Below are 23,924 nucleotides of genomic sequence, written 5' to 3'. Positions count from 1 at the left end.
TAGGTATTTAAAACCATAGAATCTAGAAGACTACAGTATCATTGCATCCATATCATTTTTTTTACTTTAGCAACCATCAGATATCCATGATTCCATGTGTATAATACTTGTTAGTTAGTCGAAGAATGCAAAATTAGATAATGTATTTGTAAGGTAGGTATTTAAAACCATAGAATCTAGAAGACTACAGTATCATTGCATCCATATCATTTTTTTACTTTAGCAACCACCAGATATCCATGGTATCCATGATATGGAATACATATTTCTTCGAATGTCCATGATATGGAATACATATTTCTTCGAATATTTCTTATCACATACTTTTTCATTTCTTCTTATACACCATGCAGCATGAATGTAAGAAAATATGAATCGGTGTGCTTTTAGCCTATGTACTTGTCCCTGTAGGATACTTTGACTAGGTAGGCTTGTAACTACTTAAAGTAAAGCCTTTGCAAAGGATCGTACCTTCTGATACACCATGCAGCATGAATATAAAAAAATATGAATCGGTATGCTTTTAGCCTATGTGCTTGTCCCTAATCAGTAGGATACTTTGACTAGGTAGACTTATACTTACTTAAAGTAAAGCCTTTGCAATGTATCGTACCTATAAACAAAACACTTTGGAAAGCATATAGCATATAGTCTATATATATCTAAACTAAATACTTTAGAATGCATATTTTATATAGTCTATATATCTTAAATCTTACACCCTAAATCTTAAATCCTAAAGTTCCCTAAATCTTAGGTTATACAATCTAAGCTCTTAAACTTATATAATAGTTATAATCCCTAAACCTTAAACCCTAACCCCTATAACTTAAATTCTAAAACCTAATTTTTAATTCTAAACCCTAGATTCTACACTCTAAGCTCATGATCTTATATACTAAACCCTAAAACCTAAATCATAAACCCTAAAACAATAATCATAAACCCTAAATGCTAAACCCTAAACCCTAGATTTTAAACCTTAAACCCTAGATTTTTAACCCTAAACCCTAAACCCTAAACCCTAAAAATATAATCATAAACACGAAACCCTAAACACTAAATCTTAAATCCTAAGCCCTAAATCCTTAACCCTAAATACTAAACCCTAAACCCTAACCCTAAAATACAATCAAAATTTTATGATTTTTTTCAATTTGTGCAATAGGTTTGATATATCCTCCAAACTGTTGCAAGTCGAATAGGTTAATGGTGCACTCAACCTACTATAAATATCAAGGAATTTTCTCGATTTGTGCAACAGGTTGGATATACCCCCAACCTGTTGCTTAAGCAACAGGTTGGGGGATGTTGCTTAAGCAACAGGTTGGGGGGTATATCCAACCTGTTGCACAAATCGAGAATTTTCTTGATTTGTGCAACAGATTGGATATACCCCCCAACCTGTTGCTCAAGCAACAGGTTGGGAGATATATCCAACAACAGGCCTCCAACCTGTTGCTTGGGGGATATATCCAACAACAGGCCTCCAGGTTGGGGGGTATATCCAACCTGTTGCACAAATCGAGAATTTTCTTGATTTGTGCAACAGATTGGATATACCCCCAACCTGTTGCTCAAGCAACAAGTTGGGAGATATATCCAACAACAGGCCTCCAACCTGTTGCTTGGGGGATATATCCAACTGTTGCTCAACCTTGCACAAATCAAGAAAATTTTTCAGTTGTAGGTTGGATATATTCCCCAATTGTATATCAAATTGTTGCACAAATAAGAAAAATTCTTGATTTGTGCAACAAGTTGGATATATCCCCCAACCTGTTGCTTGATATATCCAACCTGTTGCTCAAGCAAAAGGTTGGGGGATATATCCAACCTATTGCACAAATTAAAAAAATTCATTAAATTTTGGTTGTATTTTAGGGTTAAGGTTTAGGGTTTAAGATTTAAGATTTAGGGTTTAGGATTTAAGATTTAGGGTTTAGGATTTAGAGTTTAGGGTTTAAGGTTTAGGATTTATTGTTTAGGAGTTTAGGATTTAGGGTTTAGGAATTAAATGTTTAAAGTTTAGGATTTACGGTGGTTAAGATGTTTTGGTATTAGTTATTTAAAGTTTAGGATGTAGGGTTTAGGTTTAATGCCTTCTCTGCTAGTTTTTCACAATTAGACATCCATAATACTACGTCTCAACTACAAGTTCATAGTACTTGTAAATGGGGGTTAGCTTTCTTGAAATCAAGTTTGCCCAAGACAATTTCCTTCAATGTCATGGAAGACACAATGGAATATTATCAAAAGAAAAAGACTATAACACAAATGGGATCCAAATTGATAAGAAGCTATAGTAGTAATCAAGAGTATCATAGTGGCATGCTCACAGGTATTGAGGACATTATAGTAATAGATGTTGATGTAGAAAAGGTTTCTTGTATTGCAAGTGACTCAAATATACTCATTGGTATAGAAGACTTGTCTTGTGTTGCAAGTGACTCGAACAGGCTCACTGGTATAGAAGACTTGTCATGTGTTGCAAGTGACTCGAACAGGCTCACTGGTATAGAAGACTTGTCCTGTGTTGCAAGTGACTCGAACAGGCTCACTGGTATAGAAGACTTGTCTTGTGATGCAAGTGACTCAAACATGCTTATTGATATAAAAGACTTGTCTTGTGTTGAGAATAATAAGATGGGACCACAAAGAAAAATACACGCAAAGATCGATGGGATAAGTGATGCAAGATCGATGGGATAAGTGATGCAATAACAGGAATTGATGATATTAGTAACAATGATCATGATATTACCACTCGAATACAAGGCAAAAGGGGCAGAGAATCTGAGACCTGTCATGTTGTTCATAATATTTTTGCTAGCATGCCAGAGAATATAGATGGGAGAATCTTGAGTTACGAAGGAGAAACAGTCCAACCACAAAATTCAAGAGGCATTGGCAACAAATTGACATCAATGAACATGTCGACCAGATTGCCATTTCCAAGATATTATAAGGTATCACATAATTCTCAAGCCCACACAGCATTTGATTATAAAGATGAAGATTCAAGGGAAATAGATTCGAGGTTTGATGGTCTTACAACTAGAAAACGCAAGACACTATTTACAAAAAGAAAGTATGTGAGTGTGAAGAGGCGAAGAATCATGGCATCAATTCCAGAACCAAGAGACATGTAGAGTCATACAACTCCCTTCATGATAATTCTTTAACACTTTAATCTACAAACTCAGACTTGGCATAAGATTTACAAGTGGCCCGAAAAGTGGATGACCACAAATGGCCCCATATATGTTTTTTATAAACCCCATTTATAGTGTTTAAGATTATCATGTAATTCCATAAGAGAAAAGAGAGAGAGAGAGAGAGAGACACGCACACACACACACACACCTACGATTCCTTAATGCCCTTCTAAAAGGTGGACTGACTTGAGTAGCAAAGGAAACATAGAGGCAAATATGAGATGTAGGAGCTATTCAAGAGGTAGAGGGCCATAATAGTTAGACACTATACAAGTTTGTAGTGGAGAAGGTAGCCAGAGTCAACATGCAGTTCTTCTTTGGTCTATGAAACAATGCAAGACGAGATCTATTGGCCCATAGATTGTCAAAATGATTAGCTTTATGTCTAAGATTTATAATAAAAGTTTATAGTCACCAAATTCAAGATACAAGAAGGTGCTACCTAGTGTAAGTTAGGTCACCCATATCTTAGAAAAAGTTTGGAGGACAAAGCACATCTCCTTCATAGCCTTAAAAGAAAAGATCCCCATGTAGCCAAAAGGATTGCAATGGCCAACTCCTCCTTTTTAGAAAGTTTCAAAGATACAAATGAGGGGGAAGTATTGGAAAAGGAATATACATCAGGGAGGTATCACAAAGAGTAGCTAAAAGGAGATGATACATGCTACTCCTAAATTATTAAAGACTATGCTCTCTAAAAATCTCTCTATAATAAAAAACTTGAATTTCAAGGATTGAGCAAAGAATTTCCAAGTTTATTTGCCACTAGCTATCAGAGTGATTGTAATCAAGCATGGATGTCAAGGTGGAAGCCAAGCTAGTATATAATGCTATTGATGGCTTGGTCCAATATAAACGGTTTAGCACGCTGAGGTGAAGAACTTCGTTGAAGATAGCTTATATGCAAAACTCAGAGTAGGTGCCCCCTATAGATGATCCAAGGAACAGAAGTGGAAGATCTACATCCACTATAAGAGGTTCAATGTTACCACCAAGAGGGACCATTTCCTCTCACCCATTCCAAAACACCATTCTTGAGAAATTCAATGTGTAGACATTCTATGATGGCTATGTTATCCTCTATTAAATAAGGATTCTTAATGAAGATGACATTTACAACTCCCTAGGGCACTTTTTCTTTCAAAGTAACGTCATTCGTCCTCATGAAATCTTTGGCAACATTTCAAAGATTCATGTATATGGTATTCACCCGCTACCTTGGTAAATCCTTTGAAGCTTTTCTTAATGAAAAACTACCCATGGTCCTAACAAGTGATGGTTCTATGAAGTTGAAAGATTAAAAATCACATTCTGATGTGATCATCGTCCCCAATGACAGTAACAAGCAAAGACTTGTTTGTATCATGTCAAGTATTTTGTGAGTCCCCATGCCACGATCCACATGTGTCTTCATATCTTATGTCCCTTTGAACCAATAAGTGGGAGGGGGAAGACCCACTGACAATCTCTTTGTAAGTATTGATTGCTTGTGAATCCACCATCCCCGGCTAGTAGGGGTTCTTGGGAGTGTTATTTCATCTGCCACCACATGTGGTGGGGGCATTACTAGGCCTAGGACTCTTAGGGGACTCTTATGTGCTCTTTCCTCTATGGGTCTAGCATTTCAAGGGGTTGATCGCTTCTATCATAAAGTTTACCCCTTGCCCACCACTAAGGCTAGGAAATAACTCAACCTTAAGATCTTGAACTGTTAACCATAGATCCCCTATGAGCATCTTCCTATAGCATGAAAGGTCATGGCCTGCCTGATGGAATACACACATAAAATACTTATAAGTACTAAATATAGAAATCTCTATAGCTCATCTCAACATGTATGTGCATGTGCATGCATGCGCATAGGCTTTTTTCAAAAGAAAAATTATTTGTTTACACACACACACACACACACACACACATTCATACATGCATACATACATACATACATGTACGTACATACGTACATGCATACATACGTACCTACACACACACACACACACGTACGTATGTACGTACATATATATATATATGAAATTTCACGAACTAAGCTTTAAGGCAAGCTAGAAAGGCAGGGTCTTGGGTGATTTCCCTTTTCTTTTCCCTTTGAGCCTCTGGACCTTAAACCTTTGAACCGGAGCCATCCTTGAACCTTTGAGGAGAACTGTCAAAAAAAACAACGAAACATAATTGTTTCTTTGTTGAGGGATGAGGCACAATAATCAGAGATAATATTGAGCTTGTTTCTCTAAGTCATGCGCTCTTTCTGTTAGCCAACAGGTTTATAACAAATATCTTGTGAAGAAATATGGACCAGAGAGATAAATGGCATCAATCAGAAGAGAGAACGCAATCATGGCTCCTTCTGAGAAACATAGTCACATCTAATAAGGTAGCCAATGAGAGAGAGAAAGAAAGGCTTGACTAGCCCAATAGAGAGTAGAGATGGCTAATGTGCAACTAACTCCAAGGCACTAGTGCCCTTGAAAGACAAAACATCAAACTAACGTGATGGTAGAAATGACCAAACTAAGGCCAAAACTCCTTCTAGTGACCAATATCGGGGCTAAACAAGGGAGTACACAAAGCTTCTCTAGCAATCATATGGACAACAAATGAGTTTCCATACTGTTGGCAAGCCAAATAGTCTAATGAAGAAACCAACTATCAAATGAATACTTGATGCCTTTGAGAAATAGAGGAATCCACCGTGACTTACAGTGCCTCTCCTTCTAATCACAAGACTAACAATGCCTCTCCTTCTTAGCGATAGAGCTCCTCGAAATAGTCACAATTGGTAATGTCACTTCAAAACACTATAGCCAAACGACTTCTAGCTTCCCAAGAGAAGCCTTCAACCCGCAGTAGCGGAGACGAACCAGAAACACCTCTTGGCAACCAACAGAGTTGTGAAATAAAGTGGAATTGCAGATACAATATTCTTATAGAGAAGAAATAGACACCCAAATTTTCCTAGCAACCTTCGACCTCCTTTGATAGAAGCCTTCACAATAGCCTTCTAAGAGACTTTTGGCAATCAAGTTGACTCTTCAAATATACTTTAGGAGGAAATAAAAAACACCTTCTTCAGGCTACTACAAGATACAGCAATTTCATAGGCAAGAGTAGTGAACCGGAAAAGAGCTATTATGGCTCTAATACCATGTTACAAATTAGGATCAAGAAGCTCAAGAGGAAAAAGATGGTGGAAACTCTCACAAGAGATGAAGCTAAAAATGAAAACATGGGAGGGAGAGAGAGAGAGAGAGACAGACAGACAGACAGACAGACAGACAGACAGATAGAGACAGAGACAGAGACACACACACATAGAGAGAGAGAGAGAGAGAGAGAGAGATGAAAACATGGGAGGGAGGGAGAGGGGGAGAGAGAGCGAGAGAGAGAGAGAGAGAGAGAGAGAGAGAGAGATGAAAACATGGGAGGGTGTGTGTGTGTGTGTGTGTGTGTGTGTGTGTAAAAAATAAAAACCTATAAACAACATGGCACACGATGCTCAGATAAAGGTGGAAAAAACTCTTCTTAACATTGATATATGGATTCTTATGAGTACAACTGGTAAAAAAGTGTCGAATCCATCTGGTAGTCTAGGCTCCGAGGTTGGGGTCCACTTACCTGCCACCATCCAAGAGAAACTAAGTGTGAGAACAATATAGCTTCTAATGGGTAGACAGGTAATGCATGTGTGCCCCAGCTTGTTATCGCTTTTACCAAAGACCCATACAACCATCCAGATTCAAAATATCAAACTTAAATTGTACAATACACAAACTTATACATATAATAACAAGGGGTGCATAGAAAAAGTGTGCTTACAATTTTTTTTAAATGACCAAATAGACTTTGAGTTTAGAAAAAACTTGAAAAATATCATTAGCTACAAAACTGGTACAAAAAGAGTCCCATAACTAGATTTAAAAAGGAAGAAAAAATATTTATTTTGAAAATACACAACCTAAGAGCAAATTATTTCTGGTATGCATTAAAAGCTTTTTGGAGAGGAACCATGTACTCAACCTAAGAGCGCAAAGTAACTAACTAGCACTTTTTTATGCTACATGATTAATAAGTGGAGCGCAATAAAAGGTTAAGGGATAAATGGGAAACTTAATTTTTAACTCGTTACTAGAAGAATTAGATATATAGAGGGAAGAAGAAAAAAAGAGGAGGGGGAAAAGAAAAAAAAGGGGGGAGTTATATTTACTTTGGAGAAAATATATAAATAGAGAGAGGGAGGTTTTTTTATATAATATTATCGAAAGAGAATATATATATACATAGAAGGGGGGGGGAAAGTGGGGGGCAATATTTTATTAGAGAGGAGATTTATATACTATTAGAGAGGGGGTCTAGCAAGGGGGAGAGAAAAAAAGGATTGGAGAGGGGGAGGAAGTTGTATTTACTTTGGAGAGGGGGTCTAGAGAGAAAAAACCTCTAAATAGATAGAAGGGGTCTATATAATTTAGAGAGGGGGTTGGGGAAAGGATATACGTATACCTAGAAGGGGGGCGGGGGTTGGGGAGGTTATAATACCTTAGAGAGGGTCTAGAAAAGGGGAGGAGAGAAAGAGAATATAAGCAAGGGGGGGTTTTTAATTAAATACTAGTGTCTATATAACCAAATAAAGGAAAAGAAACACATCGTGGCCGCGTGTCAAAACGGACTTACCTGAGAGTCCATCACACTAGCCAATGTATTATGGTCCATGCGCAGAGATCAGCCAACTCAGCCCACAATTTAGGCGCGGCAGATAGAGGTCCTTTCATGTGGTGTAGCAAGCGGCGCAATGGGACAGAGGCAATCTTCCTGGAGGAAAGAGCCTAGTACCATAGTAGAGCATGGAGGCTGCAGTACGGGGGTTAAGAAGACTGGACTCTAGAGGTCTACAGGACAGTCGAGTAGGATGTGCATAGTGTGCGGGGCTATCAGAAGTACACCGAGCAAGGCTAAGGGCTTATGCAAGTACTCAGAGTATCAAATAGATAGAGTAGTGGAGACTCTGGAGAGAGTGGAGGTAGAGCCTCCTTTATATAGGTAGCCTAGCTAGGGTAGTCATTGTACATAGCTAGATTAGGGAGTGAATATTTTTTGGGGGGTGGGTTAAAGGCATGAAAATGCGTGATTCACTAAATGTGAGAATGCACGCCGTTTAGCACATGCGGGAAGGGGGGATATACCATAGGCTTTAAAAAGATGAGATATAGACTATAGGCTATTCTATGGTAGGAGAGACCATAGGCTTAGCAAAATTAGAAGGGTAATTTAGAAGGGAAAAAAATAGGAAAATAGAAGGGGAAAACAATTTTAAAAAAGATAAATTAAATAAAAAAGAGAGAATTTTTGTTTGTTTTTTTTTAAATTTTATTAAAAGGGGGAGATAAGCAAGAAAAAAAGCCATACCTAATATATAGTGAAAAATACAAATAAAGTAATATGGAATTATATAAAATTAGAAAAACAATAATAATAAAAGATAGGAAGAGGAGGGACGAGGAGGGACGCAGAGGGGGGGGGAGGGGGGGTAAAACAAGAATGGGGGGTTAGTAAGTGTGTGTATATATGTGTGTGTGTGTGTGTGTATAAGTGTGTGTGAGAGAGAGAGAGAGAGAATAACAAAAGGGGGGGGGAAAAGGAAGTGTGTGTGTGTGTGTGTGCATGTGTGTGTGTGTGTGTGTGTGTGTGTGTGTGGTAAGAAATATAGGATGTGTGTGTGTGTGGTAAGAGATATAGGATGTGTGTGTGTGTGTGTGTGTGTGTGTGTGTGTGTGTGAGAGAGAGAGAGAGAGAGAGAGAGAGGGAGAGCTACATGAGAATCAACATACCTCAGTGTTCCAGACAGTGCTCATGCCTGTGAGGGCAAAAAGCATGAACTTTGTGGTGTGAAGGCCCCTGATCCAATGCTATACTTGCCAAGGTCCACACAGGGCAAGTGAATGCCCGTATAAGGACTCAACGAACCCCCTGTGTCATGCTTTAAATGCCAAGGGCTGCACTTTCTAAAGGATTGCCCGTATAGGGATCTTACCTCGGAGGTTCCACCCACAATTGGCCCCACGCCCTTGTGCGCTGGGTGCGGAGTGGTGGAGCATTTATTCAAGGATTGCCTATGCATTACTATCTTGTTTACTCCAAAGTGCCTAGTAGTGAGGCAAGAGTGATGTTACTTGATGGGATGGAGTCTCCAACACTCTTGGGGTACACACAATTTGTCAAATTTGTAAAGTAGGATAGGTTGACTATGTAATCTGAAAGTCTCTCTGAAATCTCTAGTTGGCCAACCAATACGAAAAATCCTTGTCGTGGGGTATAGCTACTCAAAAAAATGTGGGATCTAAGGACGAAAAAAGGAAAACATTAATGTATAGGAGACCTGGATCGGTAGCTTGCCTACTTGTTCTAACAACTACGTTTATACTTGATGAGATGAAACTGCTATATATATGTAGCGCATTTGACATGCCTTCAATTCCCAATGGAACTTTGAGTTTTCAATTATTGGAAGGGTTGATGACCAATGTGAACAATGTTTTTTGTGACCCAAGAGTGTCCACAATGCTTGAGGGCTTGGAGCAAGGCATACAATACTTTATAGTGAATTAGACTTAGAGCATCATATTATTCAATTAATGTTTCTATATTGCAAATTTAAATATTATTTTGAAGTGTCATCTTAACTATTGTAAAGATTTCTTTACAATCAATTATGATGAAGAGGGTTACCAACATCTTCTTAATCATGTCATTTCTCAATTAAGATTAAAGACCCATTGGGTGCTTTTGGACACTTGCATTTGGATACACCTCATTTTGCACATTTGGACCACATACACGTAATATTCTAAGAGTTATTTTATAGGTCCTAAACACACAAATAATTTGCATGTCTTCACTTCCCACTGCTTTTAATCTAATGACTTGTTGCTGTTCTTCAAACTCAAAATATCTAATGCTTGTCTTGTCTTTTTTTTTTGGTTGTCTGAGTACATCTCTTCTCTATTAGAAGAAATATGTGATGCACTCCTCTATTAGGGCAATCCTTGTTATCTTGCACTACCTTGCATTGTGGGCACTAGATTGACATATAACTCATTACCAAATAGGCACCCATGATGACTTTTAATCGTTGATTTGTATGAGTATTCACGCTCGTTAAAAAATTTAACGTAAGATTAAAGGTTCATGTTGATCAAAGCAATTCAAAAAATTTAAGATAAGGTGTGATCACGTCGAGTAAGGTGATGGAACACGCATTCCAAAACCTTCGTTGCTAGAAACTTCCTGAATGCCTATATATAGGGATATGGCCAAGTTTGCACTCCTTCAAGTTGCCTTCCTCTCTCTCTCTCTCTCTCTCTCTTCCCTTCAACCTCTCACCAAGCGTCATCTTCTGCCTCTCATGAATTAGATGCAAGCCTAATCAAGCCTAAAAACAATGCAAACTAATCTAGGTGACTACTCTCTCGCCTTCCTCTCCATCCAAACACGCTATGGGAATTTTGTATGTAAAATTAGATTCAATCTACAATTGGTTCCATGTGGAAATAGTGTTTAGTTTGCAAGTTATGAATTTTGGAAATCAAAGGAGCCAAATAATAGGGCAAATAGGAGAGTGAAACACGGTTAGTTAGTAGCACCATCCATCAAAGAAAAGCCCAAGTGTGTCTAAAACCGAGGAAAAACCACTAGGTTTATTACCAGATATGAAAATTAATTACCCAAGTTGATTTGCTTTTCTATCTCAATGATTAAGTTAAGCCAAGGTCCCAAACCTCAAATGGTGAGGGCCCATTGCCTCACCTTTTGGGATACTAGAACCACATATCATGTGGGGGAAGGGCGACATGTTTCTAATTCAAATTTCATAAAGACTAGAAGCAAGCCCCTCCCACCAATTATTGGTTTTGTAAATGAAACAAAGGATTGTTAATGCTATAATCGAAAGACCTCGATCTAACACACAAATTGATTATTTATATAAACTACGTTATTCAAAGAAATTTAACTAAATCGGATTGCGTTACTCTTACCCATACTTCATGAGGTTGTGATGATATCTACTGAGCAGGCATCGAGGGGAATAAGGTCGTCACTGTTGAGATCGAACATGCAAGACCAGAAAAGGTTGGAACAAAATCTAAATTCTAATAGGAGTTACACATTGCAAGGGAACGAGAGGAACTGGTGAAGAGGCAGGCAGAGCAAAAGACTACGAAAAAGCTTAGCCATTCATTTTTTAATTGGATTCTCGCCAGATAGTTTCATGAGATGCCGACGAACCTTTTCATTCCTCTTGCCTTGCGTAAAGAAGGATAATTATGAGATCTACAATGAGGACTATGAACTTGCCAATAGCCTGTCTGCATTACTAAAACCAAAAGCAAACACCATGAACCTCACAAGCATAGCGCAAAAAACCCACCCTGACCTCGAAAAGATGACAAAGACGAGTAATTGCTGATTGTCACCTGGAGGAGACCCAGTGGTCAGTAGACTAAAACAGAATTTGCAGACGCAAACTCCAAAAGAACTTTAACAAACACCAAAGTCTTGATTCAAAATAAATTTTGCAAGCTTTTGTGAGGGCAAGACTACAAAGTCTTTCTCCGAACGAGCAAGCCGTTGGCGTACCATAGAATATTAAATTTCTAAGCTATGAAATCACAGTGACAGAAGATACAGGAATAAGGTAGAATGTGAAAGGAACGCCATTACCAAGCAGTCTTCTTCAAAATGTTCAATAACCCAACCCAATAAGTTGCCTTTTGTGTTCGAAATCTTCCTCACTTGTGCCATGAATGAGAAATTCCTCGATGTAGTAAGGCACTTGAAAAAAGAACATTGGCGCAATAGAGAAATAAAGCGTTCGTTACAAATCTCCTCTGTTGTCTTTCCAAAAGACTATTGACAAAATGTGATTAATGTAGCCGTGGATAAAAAGTATTGGAATCCTCTAAAATACGATTCCCTTCTAGCCTCTACTTCTCATTATCGTGTGCAAGCATCTCAAAAAACCTTGAAATATGACATCGAACCTCTGCTCCTCAATAGGAATTGGGTTTAAAAGCCCCTTGAGTACATGTTCAGAATGCAGTAGCAAAATATCAATCAAAGTTAGATTTACAAAGTCACCTTGTAAATATAAAAGAGCCGAATGCTTCTGCATTAGCAGAGCCTTATAACTACTGAATATGCTTTCTCATGTCATGACCATTTTGAAGCCAGCAAGCTATAAAGCTTGTTTGTCAAAATAAACAAGCGGATTCTGCTTGAGTTTGTCTGCTTCTCTGCCAAAATGAAAAGTTTAAAAGCAGAAACCATGTCACACCATTCAGCAAAAGGAAGCAAAGCGTGCACACTATTACACCACTTCTATAGTAAAAAAAGTCGCTATGACTGACAACTTCTTAGGTTACCTATTTAGATCATTAATATCATCAAGCCTCAAGGACCGACTTGCTGGTATTCTGTTCTTTGCAGATCCGTACTTAACAGTGTTTACCTTGCTGTGCATCAGAAAAAGTCGAATAAGAAGACCAGTTACTTTATAAGATACACGCCAAAGGGATAACAAGATCAAGTACGAAGGATGTCAATTTACACTGCAGAACCTCCCCATCTTTGAGCACCTCAAGATAAACATCCTTATCACAAATACAGGGCCTTAATGCTTACGGTAAAATTTCATCATCTTTAAACACATTTAGCTCAACATCAGCCACTCCAGTCGGCATGCTTCGCTGGGAAACCTGCTGACACAAACTAATCCACATAAGAACCAAGATCCTTAGACAAACCAATAAGCTCAAGGATACTAGGATTTGGATATCTGAAGAGCTCACTCCGACCCAACTCAAACAAAGGACAAATAAACTTATCAAAGTGAAAGAAGCAAGGAAAGAAGGTAAATAAGTGGGCGGTTTATCGAGTCGGGCAAGCACTCATTAGAGATTTCAAACCTAAACCCAAAGACTCTCAGTCTTAAACTGATGTTATTCAGACCACCCTTAATATAGTACTTGAATGTAGTTATGCTACAATAATTTGGAGCTGAGCTGCTATACTCCCCCATAGACCCGTGAGGTCTCTTGTGTTGATGATGTTGATGATTTTGGTGTGCTATTTGTCCCATAGACTCGTGAGGTCTCCTGTGGACGTTTTCTTTCTCTGCTGCAGCGGTATCAAGCTTGCAAGGAGGAGAAGTGGGCAGTAGTACAAGATGGACGACTTCTTACAGGCCCCCGTCGAGCATCAACCCCCCCTCCCACATAGGGAGACGGGGTCTATGAGACTCAATTCTCTGAGACCCTATAATGCACCATTTGGAACTGTAATGGTACCTTATGGTTAGAACCAGGGAACTTCTCGAAATCCTATATAGGTTGCGACATAGTCTTTTACACTTCTAGGTGTAGCAGGCTATACCATGGCTAGCATTGTCCTCCTCTATGGTCTTTCAGCAGGAGGTGACCAGAGATGCTGGTATGCACGCACAGAGAGATGGTTCAAGCGACTGGGGCTTCACATGGATAGACTCCCTCCCTTCCAATACAGTATGGATGCTTCATTTCTCCCCTCCTGTCACACAAGGTCAACCAGATCATCCGTAAGGATCTCTTACTGCTACACACATTCCGGACCTAGCTGGGACCAAGCAAGCTTCCAGTGAAGCTCAACTTCTACAGGGATCACTGCCTGCATATCACAAAGGAGGGTTTCATTGACCCACTAGGATACACGTAGATCCCATTGAGTATCTCTATTGGGCAATTTTGGGTCTCTTCACATAGACTCCGTATCGAGAGCGGTAGAGCAGTTTACTATGAGATCAGAGGGCGTTTCTACTGCCTCTTCAGAGATAGCTCTAGGATTTTATCCCGATTACTCTCCTATCCAAACCAGAGATGCTTGGCGGCTTTTGTTTATGAGGCAATCAAGCACCGCGAGAGGCTACTTCGATCACGCAGACAAGAGCAGACTTCTTCCTTGGCAGATCCCTTTCACAGTGCTATCACGAAGTTCTTCCTGCCAGATCACATGGACCCCCACGAGACAAGGCCTCGACATGATCATGACCCAGAGCCAGTGACTTGATAGCTTAGACATAGGGTTGACGCACAGATTACACTTGGTCCCTGTTCAGAATCAGAGCCCGGCCGACAGCGGTTACTGTAGCCCCTGTTAGGCGCAGAGCTATGACCAGGAGACGTCACAAGGCCGCACCCGTGAGCGGGCGAGAGCACTCTATCGTTGCTTTCATGCCTCCATTGCCTCATCCACCCTGATGTCTTGACGATGATGATGACGGCATTGATATGTAGTCGACCACTGACATGACTATGTTGTACTTAGTTCTTAGTACTACCATTTGGCATTTTTGCATTCTGCATTGGTGTAGAAGCTCGTTTAGTAGCTCCATCCTCACACCTCATTTGTACCAAGATTTCACAATGTCATAGACCCATCGGTTACTGTAGCCCCCAGAGGACGGTAATATATTCTTCTTCTTCTTCTTCTCTACACGCACGTGCTGCTAGTTTCAAGTCCACCTTGCTCAGCTACGAATGTACATTTTCCTGAATGAAATATCTCTCCCCCCCCCCTCTCTCCCCAAAAAAATGTGTTTCTTATAATACAATGAAAACTGGAAATCACCCAAAAAAAAGTGGGTGTATCTATATCTATATCTATATCCATCCACCCATCCACACACACACACACACATTCCCTATAACCCTCCCCCCCCCCAAAAAAAACATCTAATACTTGTTATCAAGCTAGCTCAAATGGTGTCATAGTACAATGTAACATGCGGGGACTAGTTGTGCGGAAAATCGATGGACATACAAGGAAAAACTCAAGCATGAGATACACCAAATATCTTCTCAACTATAGTACACTGCTTTATTCATACCGATGGCATAAATGCCTAACTATTGTTGTACATGGGTGCCAAATCGGCATACAAAAGTGAGCTGAACCACTCCCCTAACTGCGACATGAGGGAGATGGAGCTACGCGCCTGATCCATAACACCAACACCTCAATCATATGCTGGCTGAGAGGCACTATTGGAGGCTTGGAGCTGGATGCTGAAATGAGGGGCAAATCCCTCCTTATATAGGGCTGGAAGGGCCTGCTTTGGCTGACCCAACCAGCCCTAACTGCCATCGGCTGGTTGGCTGGGCTGGTCAAGCTGTTTACTCAGTCCTAGGGGCCGACCTGGAGGGGGTTGAGGTTGCCTATGAAAGATGCCTCCCCCAGCCCACTTTTGATGCTTGTTGTTGCCCTTTGGAGGCCCCAAAAGCTGCCATATAAGCTACATCGGGAGCTGCGATTGGCAAACAAGGCAACCAGTTGTCACTGCAACCTCGGCTTGACCGTGGTGCATGTGACATTCCCCTCTTTTGAACTTGTTGTTACGTGGATACCTCACAATGCTTTGCCCTGGCGACCCGAGCTGCTCCACAGTGGCTTGTGCATTTGGGAACTAGGAATGGACTCATGTAGCTCGTGCCTGACTCGTTTCTTGATTAGGGTTCACAAGGGGTCATGGCATATGACAAATGGGTCAGACTAAGTCTCACAATGCTCCCTAGTGCAAGGGTGCATGTGACATTCCCTCTTGCTTAACTTCTGAATGATGATAGCTGCTGAGGGATTGAGTGAATGTGCCAAGTGAATGTGATCGTGATGACCACCAACTGCTACTCAAAAACTTGACTGTCCTCCCAAAGTCTTGTGGGTAATAACACTCTGGCACTGGGATTCATCTAGTATCACTCCAAGAGGCTGAGGAACGAATGCTCTGCTATGATCACACGGCGGCTCAATAAATCTCTCGAGAACCAGTATTGCCGCGAAGACTGGAAGCCGAACTACTAAGGCTAGTCATCCCACAACGCTACTACTGCGAACTCTTGATTCTCCGGTGTGTATGGCACTTTGATAGGCTCTTGGAAATATGAATTGTGTGCTATCCTCCTGAACTGTTGAGGACTGATTGGGCTGCTGATACAAAGATACTACACTCTAGAAGGCTAATGGAATGAAACTAGCTACCAAGTGTTGGCATGCAGCTCTCCACTATGGAAGATCGACTGGCATAGATATGTTGGTGCTACTCCATGAACGGTTGGAGTGATGATAAAGCCACTGACGCTAGGCAACCAAACTGAACACCTAGAAACTCTGGAATAGTCACATACACTCCTAGAAACTATGGTACTGCTGCTTGCATGACTGCGGTGAGAGAAATCTGAATACACTTGCTTTCACTGCTGGCATAATAATTGATGAGGGGTTAAAACTCTGCCACCCTCCAAGAATCTAGAACTGTGGATGTAAATGTCTCCCGAAGAACCTAAGTGATGCCAGGAGCAACTGAAACTGTAGCTGTCTCTCTGAGAGAGAGGTGGAGCTATGGATGTCTCCCCAGAGGCTGAGAGGCAACTGGCATTACAAAGCACCCCTCCAAGGGGTAGACTGTTTTGAAGGCTCGCAAAAGGAACGAAGGAGCTATTGGGCATCCCTCTAATGAATTTATTGAATGGGATGCTACCTGTGAGATGTTCGGAACTACAAAGAACACCTCAATTGTAATGAGTGATTGGTATGCCTCTCGAAAGGATTGAGAGATGGATGGCATAGCTATTTCTCGAAGGGATATTGGAACTGAGCCTATCCCCCTCTAAGGTACTGAGGAAGTACTGACGGATGGCATAGCTACTTCTCGAAGGGATACTGGGATTGAGCCTATCCCCCTAAGGTACTGAGGAAGTACTAAGATTGATGAGCACACCTCTGATGAATCGATCGAGCTGTTGTCATCACCAAGGGAACTACGAGTGTAGACAGTGGACACTGGTCATTGCTACTAACAGTGGCTCGGGATCTGATGAAGAGGAAACTGCATGACTAACATCCCGGAGTGAAGGACACAATAATGGGAAGGCCTCATCAACCTCTTTGTTGAGTAGTGCTACAACTGTTGCCTCCCTAAAGAATTGTTCACTAGTGCTACAATTGTTGCCTCCCTAAAGAACTAAGGAAGGGGAGCTGCAGAGGAAAATGTATCACTATCCTCACGGATTGCTGAGGAATCATCAACCTCCGTACTGCTGATAGCTACACTTGCTACTCCAACAGTGAGGGCACTCCCTTTTGCTAGGCCTGAAACTAGTCTAGCAAACTCCTGAGACGCCCTCTCCTGCTAAGCATCAAGGCTAGTGGGATTGGAAACTGAGCCCACTAGTCTTGAACACTCCTGATGAGAAGGTGAAATGTGATGAGTCATGCCGACCAAAGCTGAGGTGGCCAATTGAGCTCCAAGGGTGGAAGCCCCATAGGAACAGACTACAACCGATGAAGAGGCTTGATGGGTGGAAGACCCATCACACCCATCTGTTGCATCTGGGTTATCCCCTTCAGTGGAAGCCCCAAGAGAACTAATTGTGGGACTAGACAACCCCCTTTGGTGGTGTAAGCGGCCCATCTCTACTGCAACTGCTAACGGGGCTGAAATGTCTCCAAGGATGGAAGACACATCACTCATAACTATGAAAACTATTTGCTCCCTTGATAAAGCTGATCCAACTGACTGAGCTCCCTAGGGAAGTCGCAAATGGCCCAATGCCGTTGCATCCTCCTTTGTCTTCTTTTCCTACTCAAGCTGCTTCGAAAAGAGCCGATTTTGCTCAAGGAGATGATCCTGCTCCCTGAACGCTTGCCTGAGAGCTATACTAGATGGGTCCATGATGGAAGACTGTAGACCCATCAGCTGCTGCAACAATGACTGCTAGAGGGGGGGAAATCCCCTCCCCCCTAACCTTACTCCGCAAGGTGTAAACACAAACGGGTGAAGACGAGAGCCGGCGGCCCAAGGCACGATGTGAATGAAGGGAGGGAGAGGCTAATTGAGTATGGTACTAACAATAGTCCGAGGTACATACAAAAAACAAAATTAGATAATATCCCAAACATGCTCCCTCCTTTGCTAAGTGAGTCCCCATTGCTGAGCTTTACTGCCAAGACTCCCTCCAGCCTATTTCAAATGATAAGGAACCATGCTGCTCTGATACCAATGTAACATGTGGGGACTAGCTGTGCGGAAAATAGATGAACATACAAGAAAGAACTCAAGTATGAGATACACCAAATATCTTCCTAACTTTGGTACACTACTATTCATACTGATGGCATAAATGCCCTGACTACTGTTGTACATGGGTGCCACATCGGCATACAAAACTGAGCTGAACTACTCCCCTAACTGCGACATGAGGGAGATGGAGCCATGCGGCTGATCCAGGACACCATCTCCTCGACCATATGCTGGCTGATAGGCGCTGCTGCAGGCTGGGAGCTGGATGCTGAAACGAGGGGCGAATCCCGCCTTATATAGGGGCTGCAAGGGCCCGTTTTGGCCAACCCAACCAGCCCTTGGCTGACCATCCAGTCGGCTGGTTGGCCGGGCTGGTCGGGCTGTTTACTCAGCCCTAGGGGCCGACCTGGAGGGGGTTGAGGCTGCCTATAAAAGGAGCCTCCTGCAGCCCACTTTTGATGCTTGTTGCTGCCCTTTGGAGGGCCCAAAACTGCCATATATGCTCCGTAGGGAGCTGCTATTGGCTGACAAAGCAGCCAATTGTCACTGCAACCTGGGCTTGACCCTCCAAAAGAAGATAGTATTTGAAAGATGTAGCAAGTAGATGATGTGAGGATAAATGCCACTCATCTGCAACCGAGCATATCAGCACATCAGAGAGAATTTGAACATTCAAACCTTGTCACTTGGCTACCTACAAAAGCTCCTTGAACAACCAGCCAAACTAAATTTGGCCCTGTTCAAAGGATTTCACAGCCCATATGCAAGCAGCAAGTCTTAGACCTGGCACGTAACCTTGCCAGACGTTCTAGTCGCACAGAATCCAAACTATTAACAATGGCATCTGTTTGTAGAGCCACTAATTGTAGATGGAAGGATGTAGCATCAACATTAGCTCTTATATGTCATTGGTTTTCTAGCAAGAGTAGAGGGTGCATTCCTATTTTTCGATTGTGCTTCCTCTGCATCATACATTTTTTAAGATTCGAGTGGAAGTTATTGATGATAACTCTCTCATGCATGATGAGAAGCTGCCAAGAGATACTTTACAAGTACTTACCCTTACAGCTGACCACTTTTGGGTTGGTTGAAGATTTTCTTTGGTTCTCTCATATTCTGAGGTGAACGTGCTGCCAGTTGGCATAAAATTTGGGAGCTTGAGTTCAAATTCAGCATCCACAAACACCGGAAACTGGTGTGATAAACCTCTACAGTCACCACAACAATATTTAGAAAATGCCTCTACAATACGCAATGTGCATGATTGGGTTCCTTGAATTGCTTCACTAAATGCATAAACAAACTACTTTTTTATCACCTCTTTATCTTAGAATCTTTTTGTTTATGACTTAATTGAGAAAGCTGTCCTTTTGATGTGCCTGCCAAAATATAACCCCAATTATAAGTATATAAACAAATTGGCGATGCAACTTTCATTGCTTCAGTAATAACAGATGAAGCAGAAAAGATGACAAGTGGAACAACCTGTAATCCTATTTCCAAATGATCGTCCAGGCAATCCCAGTGCAGTTGGTGATTGGGCTTCATGCTGCCACATTGATACATGTATTTCAGGATCCCATTCTCTATGTGAATTGTAAGTGCAGAATCTAACCCTTTGAAAGAATTGGAATACCTTAGTTGAAGTTTCTGTTAGTGCCCTCTTCATAAATCCAGCATATGCTGTTTTTAATGAATCGTAGGGTTGTGCTTCCCTGCAGGAAACAAGAGATGGAAAAGTTAGTTTAAGAAACATACTGTATACATAACAGGAGCATTAAAACAATAACATCTAAAGCCTGCTAAATTTCCCTCTTCAATTTGCATTGCACCCCACACGCAGTGCTCACTCTAACATTTTGTTCTTCAATGGGAAATATAGTATGGCTCCCCAAAAAGGGGGGAGAACTCAGAAAACAATGCCATAGCTTCTTGTATATGCTCTCTATATATTCTAGAAGGAGAAAAACACCACCGCTCTGTTCCTCACAGAACATTTGTTGACAATAATGGAAACATATGTCAACATGTCCACGAGGGTTCCTAGTCCATCATCACTGTTGGTCTTATCCAACACATAAATCTCCCATCCAACCAAAGATCTCTCCTTCTCACTCTATGAAATCCCAAACTGATTATATTCTCTCTTGTATTTTCTGAGGAGCAAAACACCACAGCTCTTTTTCCTCACAATTCCTTCCTTGATACATGATACACTCTTATTTACTATTTTTTCCATACAAACAGACTATGGATAATAATCAAACGACGCTCCCCCTCCGTACTCTATGGAACCCCAAACATGTTACAGATAATTACTGGATGTACTTGAGGGAGCAAGCTCAAAAGTAGATCATTGAGGCATGAAGAGTCTCAGATAGAATACCTATGGTTTTTGGCAGAAAAGTCATTGATCCACATCAAAATGATTTCCTCCTAGCCTTATCCAAAGCTCTCTGCCATCTCTGTTTTGAAAGAAATCTTGAAGGCTGTCGCTCACTCACTCACTCCCCCCCCCTACTGTGCAGCAGATTACCAGACAAAGTTCTATGGAATGAGGCTCTCATTGAACACCACCCATGACTAGGAACCATCTCATGCATGATGCTCATGATAGTCCCCAAGTCCGGAGCCTCAAAAACTAAAAGCTCAACGAGGATGCATCCATCTGATGAAGAATTCCCAAAAATTGCTACATAAATGTCACCTCACCTGTTGTTCTCCCTAAACCCAGTTGTACTATGAAAGCTGGCTTGTTTAAGGAGAAAGTTTCATAACAACCTAACCTGAGATCAATGCAAAGGGAGCAATATGTTTGTTAAAACTTACAGGTTCCCTATATACATACTGCATTACATCAGTACAGACATACTTGTTTATTTTTCTTTTAATAGGAGATGAGACTTATTTAAATAGATGAGACTTATGCCTGCGCTCGTGCTCCTGCTTGTCATTGTGCTTGTGTATGCATGTGTCGCATGTGCATGTGCACACATGCACAGAAGAGAGAGAGAGAGAGAGAGAGAGAATTGAGCTTCCTTTTCCATCCTGCTCTTGATCCCAAGTTGTGAGAAATGAGATTTCCCAAATTTCTAATTTTGTAGCCCGTTGGCCACCCAGGATAATGTTGTAGCTTCGTCAGTTACTGAGAATGGGGTCTGATGATGGTTCACCTATGTTTTGGAATGCACTCTTTATCAAAATTAGAAAAATCTTGTTAAGTGTACTTATGCTACACATGATTGAAGCATGAACTGTTTCCTGACCATTCCTTTCTATGTATCGAATGTTTCATATGTGTTCAGTACTCTTTGCATGCCCCTACAACATAAATACACTTAAGCTTTGAGGAAAATTAAGAATGCAGTTTGTAATTGCTGTGCACTCTGAGTTTCACATTTAGTGTATTGAGACTAGACTTGAAATGAACTGGCACAGACTTCTTGGTGTAGAATAGCTGATCACCTGGAAAGGCCAAGCTGGTATATGTCATATGCCTGATTGAACTTCTGCTGTTGCTCCAAATATCTTGCACACCGCTCATAGAACAACGCATGTTCTTGCCCAATATCGTTACTTTGCAAGAATGAATATATTGCATCTGGATTGGTGCAACGATCAGCCTGGATGCATAGTAGCAAACCGTTCCAAATGATTATTTTGATCTCCTGTAGCCTAAAAAACCCCATTTTCTTATACCCAATCAAAATTGCAGCACTCACATATTCTATCCAAACTTTCAAATATCTTATATCATTGGAGTAGTGTCTCTCTTTGGAAAATGTCCGTGCACAGAGTTCCAGCAACTGGAGAATTCGTGATTGACTTCCTCCAGATGGATATGCCTCTTTTACCCATTGTATGCACCTGCAATAATCATACCCTGTGGTATTAGACCAATATGAATGCTCTTATAGAAGAGTGCAACTTTTTGAATTTTCTTCATCTTTGCATCACAAGTAGGCAGAACTGAAATACAGTAAAACCATACTCTATCCACGGTCGAAGTGGATCATCTCCTTCATAATCATCAATCCTCTCCACCATCTTCCTGCCAATATGGACAAGTACTTGTAAAACAGGTTCATCCAATCAATGGACACTGAAGCTCCCATCGTGGAAACCACATTTCAAATCACTCTTTACACAATTTTCATGTCTATACCTGTGTTGCTCAGATATATTTGATTTTGTTGGATCTTCCACCCTGGCCTTCAAAGCTGCATTGAGTTTTTCTACATCCCTCCCTTCCCTTAGAGGCTTCACATTTTCTTTTGAAAGCTCCCACTCCATGTCTTCTGATCTGTCACAAGCAATTGCTTTGTCAGGCAACCAATTTCCTGTAACAAGAATAAATACATTGTACAAACAACATTATCAGAGAGCTTATATTGTACGTTTAGGGAAGCCTTGAGACAGGTTTGAATGAACTTAATGCGAATAAATTTTGCTTGAGAGCTACTGAAAGATGTTACGTTTATAAAGGAGCAAGAAACCTTAAAACCAAATGTGTTCATTGTTAAAGTTCAAAAATGACTAATGTCAATGTTTTGTGAATCCTTTCCCAAAATCGTGTTCTTGCAATGTTTAAAAATGGAATCAATTTTTCTGTGGAAATAAATACAAAAGTAAATGTTTGCAACATCAATGATAATGGACCTGTATAAGGACCATAGCTTTACTGTACTTTTCATAATACACGTGGATATTTACTAGAATTGTAGCCGTAAACTATGCCAATGTAGACTAAATACTTGAGGCATGTAAAAGTCATTTGCTTGCAGTGTAACACTTCGAATACTGTAAATATTGATGGTGTCTGGTTACACATTCAAGTTTGACCCTATGTCCGGCCTGTAAGCTTGCTATTTCTTTCGTTACATCAGTGAGCACTCGGAACCCCTTTTCCAGAGGCATTTGCAATCCAACCACACCCTGTTTTCACCATGGCATCAAGGCCGTAATCGGCACCATAAAACATGATTTTGACTTGATAGCACTTGTCAAGTGGCAAGACCTTGATGACTCAAACATGACTTGGTAAACTGATGAGGATATGCAAAAGATCTCGAGCTTTTGCGGTAGTATTTTCAGCACCCAGCATGATGTTTCAACCAGCATTTCATCTTTTCCACTTGTGGCTTAAATCGTTTCCTAGCCTTTGACTCATGGATGAGCAATTGTCGCAAACCCTTCCTTGAGCTCTATCTACAGCTCTCAGCTCCCTCTTGGTCCTCCTGGATGTAGGCCCAAAAACTATTGATCCGCTGCTCCAGCTGCCACAATGGATGAGTAACGCCCCCCTAAGGAGCTCCCTTTATAGGCCCTAAAGGAACCCAAAACTGGTTGACTTGCAGCCCCAATTCAACCAACCAGCAAGCCTGATTTGGCCGACCAGTTTGGCTGTAAAGCCCGGGCTAGTTGGCTGGCTTAGACCAACCCAACCAAAAGCCAATTTTCAGCCGCCTGGCCACGTGGGTAGTGGCACCAACCCCAGTTGGGTCTTCTTGCAAGCCCTAGACCTGCTTCAAGCAGACGCAATCCTGCTCCAGCACATCCGCCTCTATTCAAGCCATTGCCATGTCCAAGGA

General features: G+C 41.1%; 1 protein-coding gene across 1 annotated transcript; it reads right to left on the bottom strand.

The window, feature by feature from the left end:
• Nucleotides 1-12,167: 12,167 nt before the first annotated feature.
• LOC147885310 (mitotic spindle checkpoint protein BUBR1-like) lies at nucleotides 12,168-22,626 on the bottom strand. Its single transcript, XM_087396927.1, has 11 exons — nucleotides 22,499-22,626; nucleotides 22,325-22,384; nucleotides 22,056-22,200; nucleotides 21,799-21,956; nucleotides 19,970-20,048; nucleotides 19,819-19,882; nucleotides 19,652-19,712; nucleotides 19,394-19,541; nucleotides 12,906-12,979; nucleotides 12,647-12,736; nucleotides 12,168-12,517 (listed from the first exon to the last, which is right to left on the bottom strand). The coding sequence occupies exons 1-11, from the start codon at nucleotides 22,624-22,626 to the stop codon at nucleotides 12,460-12,462; spliced, it is 1,065 nt and encodes a 354-aa protein (XP_087253053.1). The 3' UTR covers nucleotides 12,168-12,459.
• Nucleotides 22,627-23,924: the final 1,298 nt, after the last annotated feature.

Source organism: Dipteris shenzhenensis, chromosome 25 (assembly GCF_047967505.1).
Source record: "Dipteris shenzhenensis isolate YYH24624 ecotype China chromosome 25, Dip_SZ_1.0, whole genome shotgun sequence".
Classification (NCBI taxonomy): Eukaryota; Viridiplantae; Streptophyta; class Polypodiopsida; order Gleicheniales; family Dipteridaceae; genus Dipteris; species Dipteris shenzhenensis.
The sequence above is the reverse complement of the archived record's forward strand: the minus strand, read 5'-3'. Positions and strand labels throughout refer to the sequence as shown.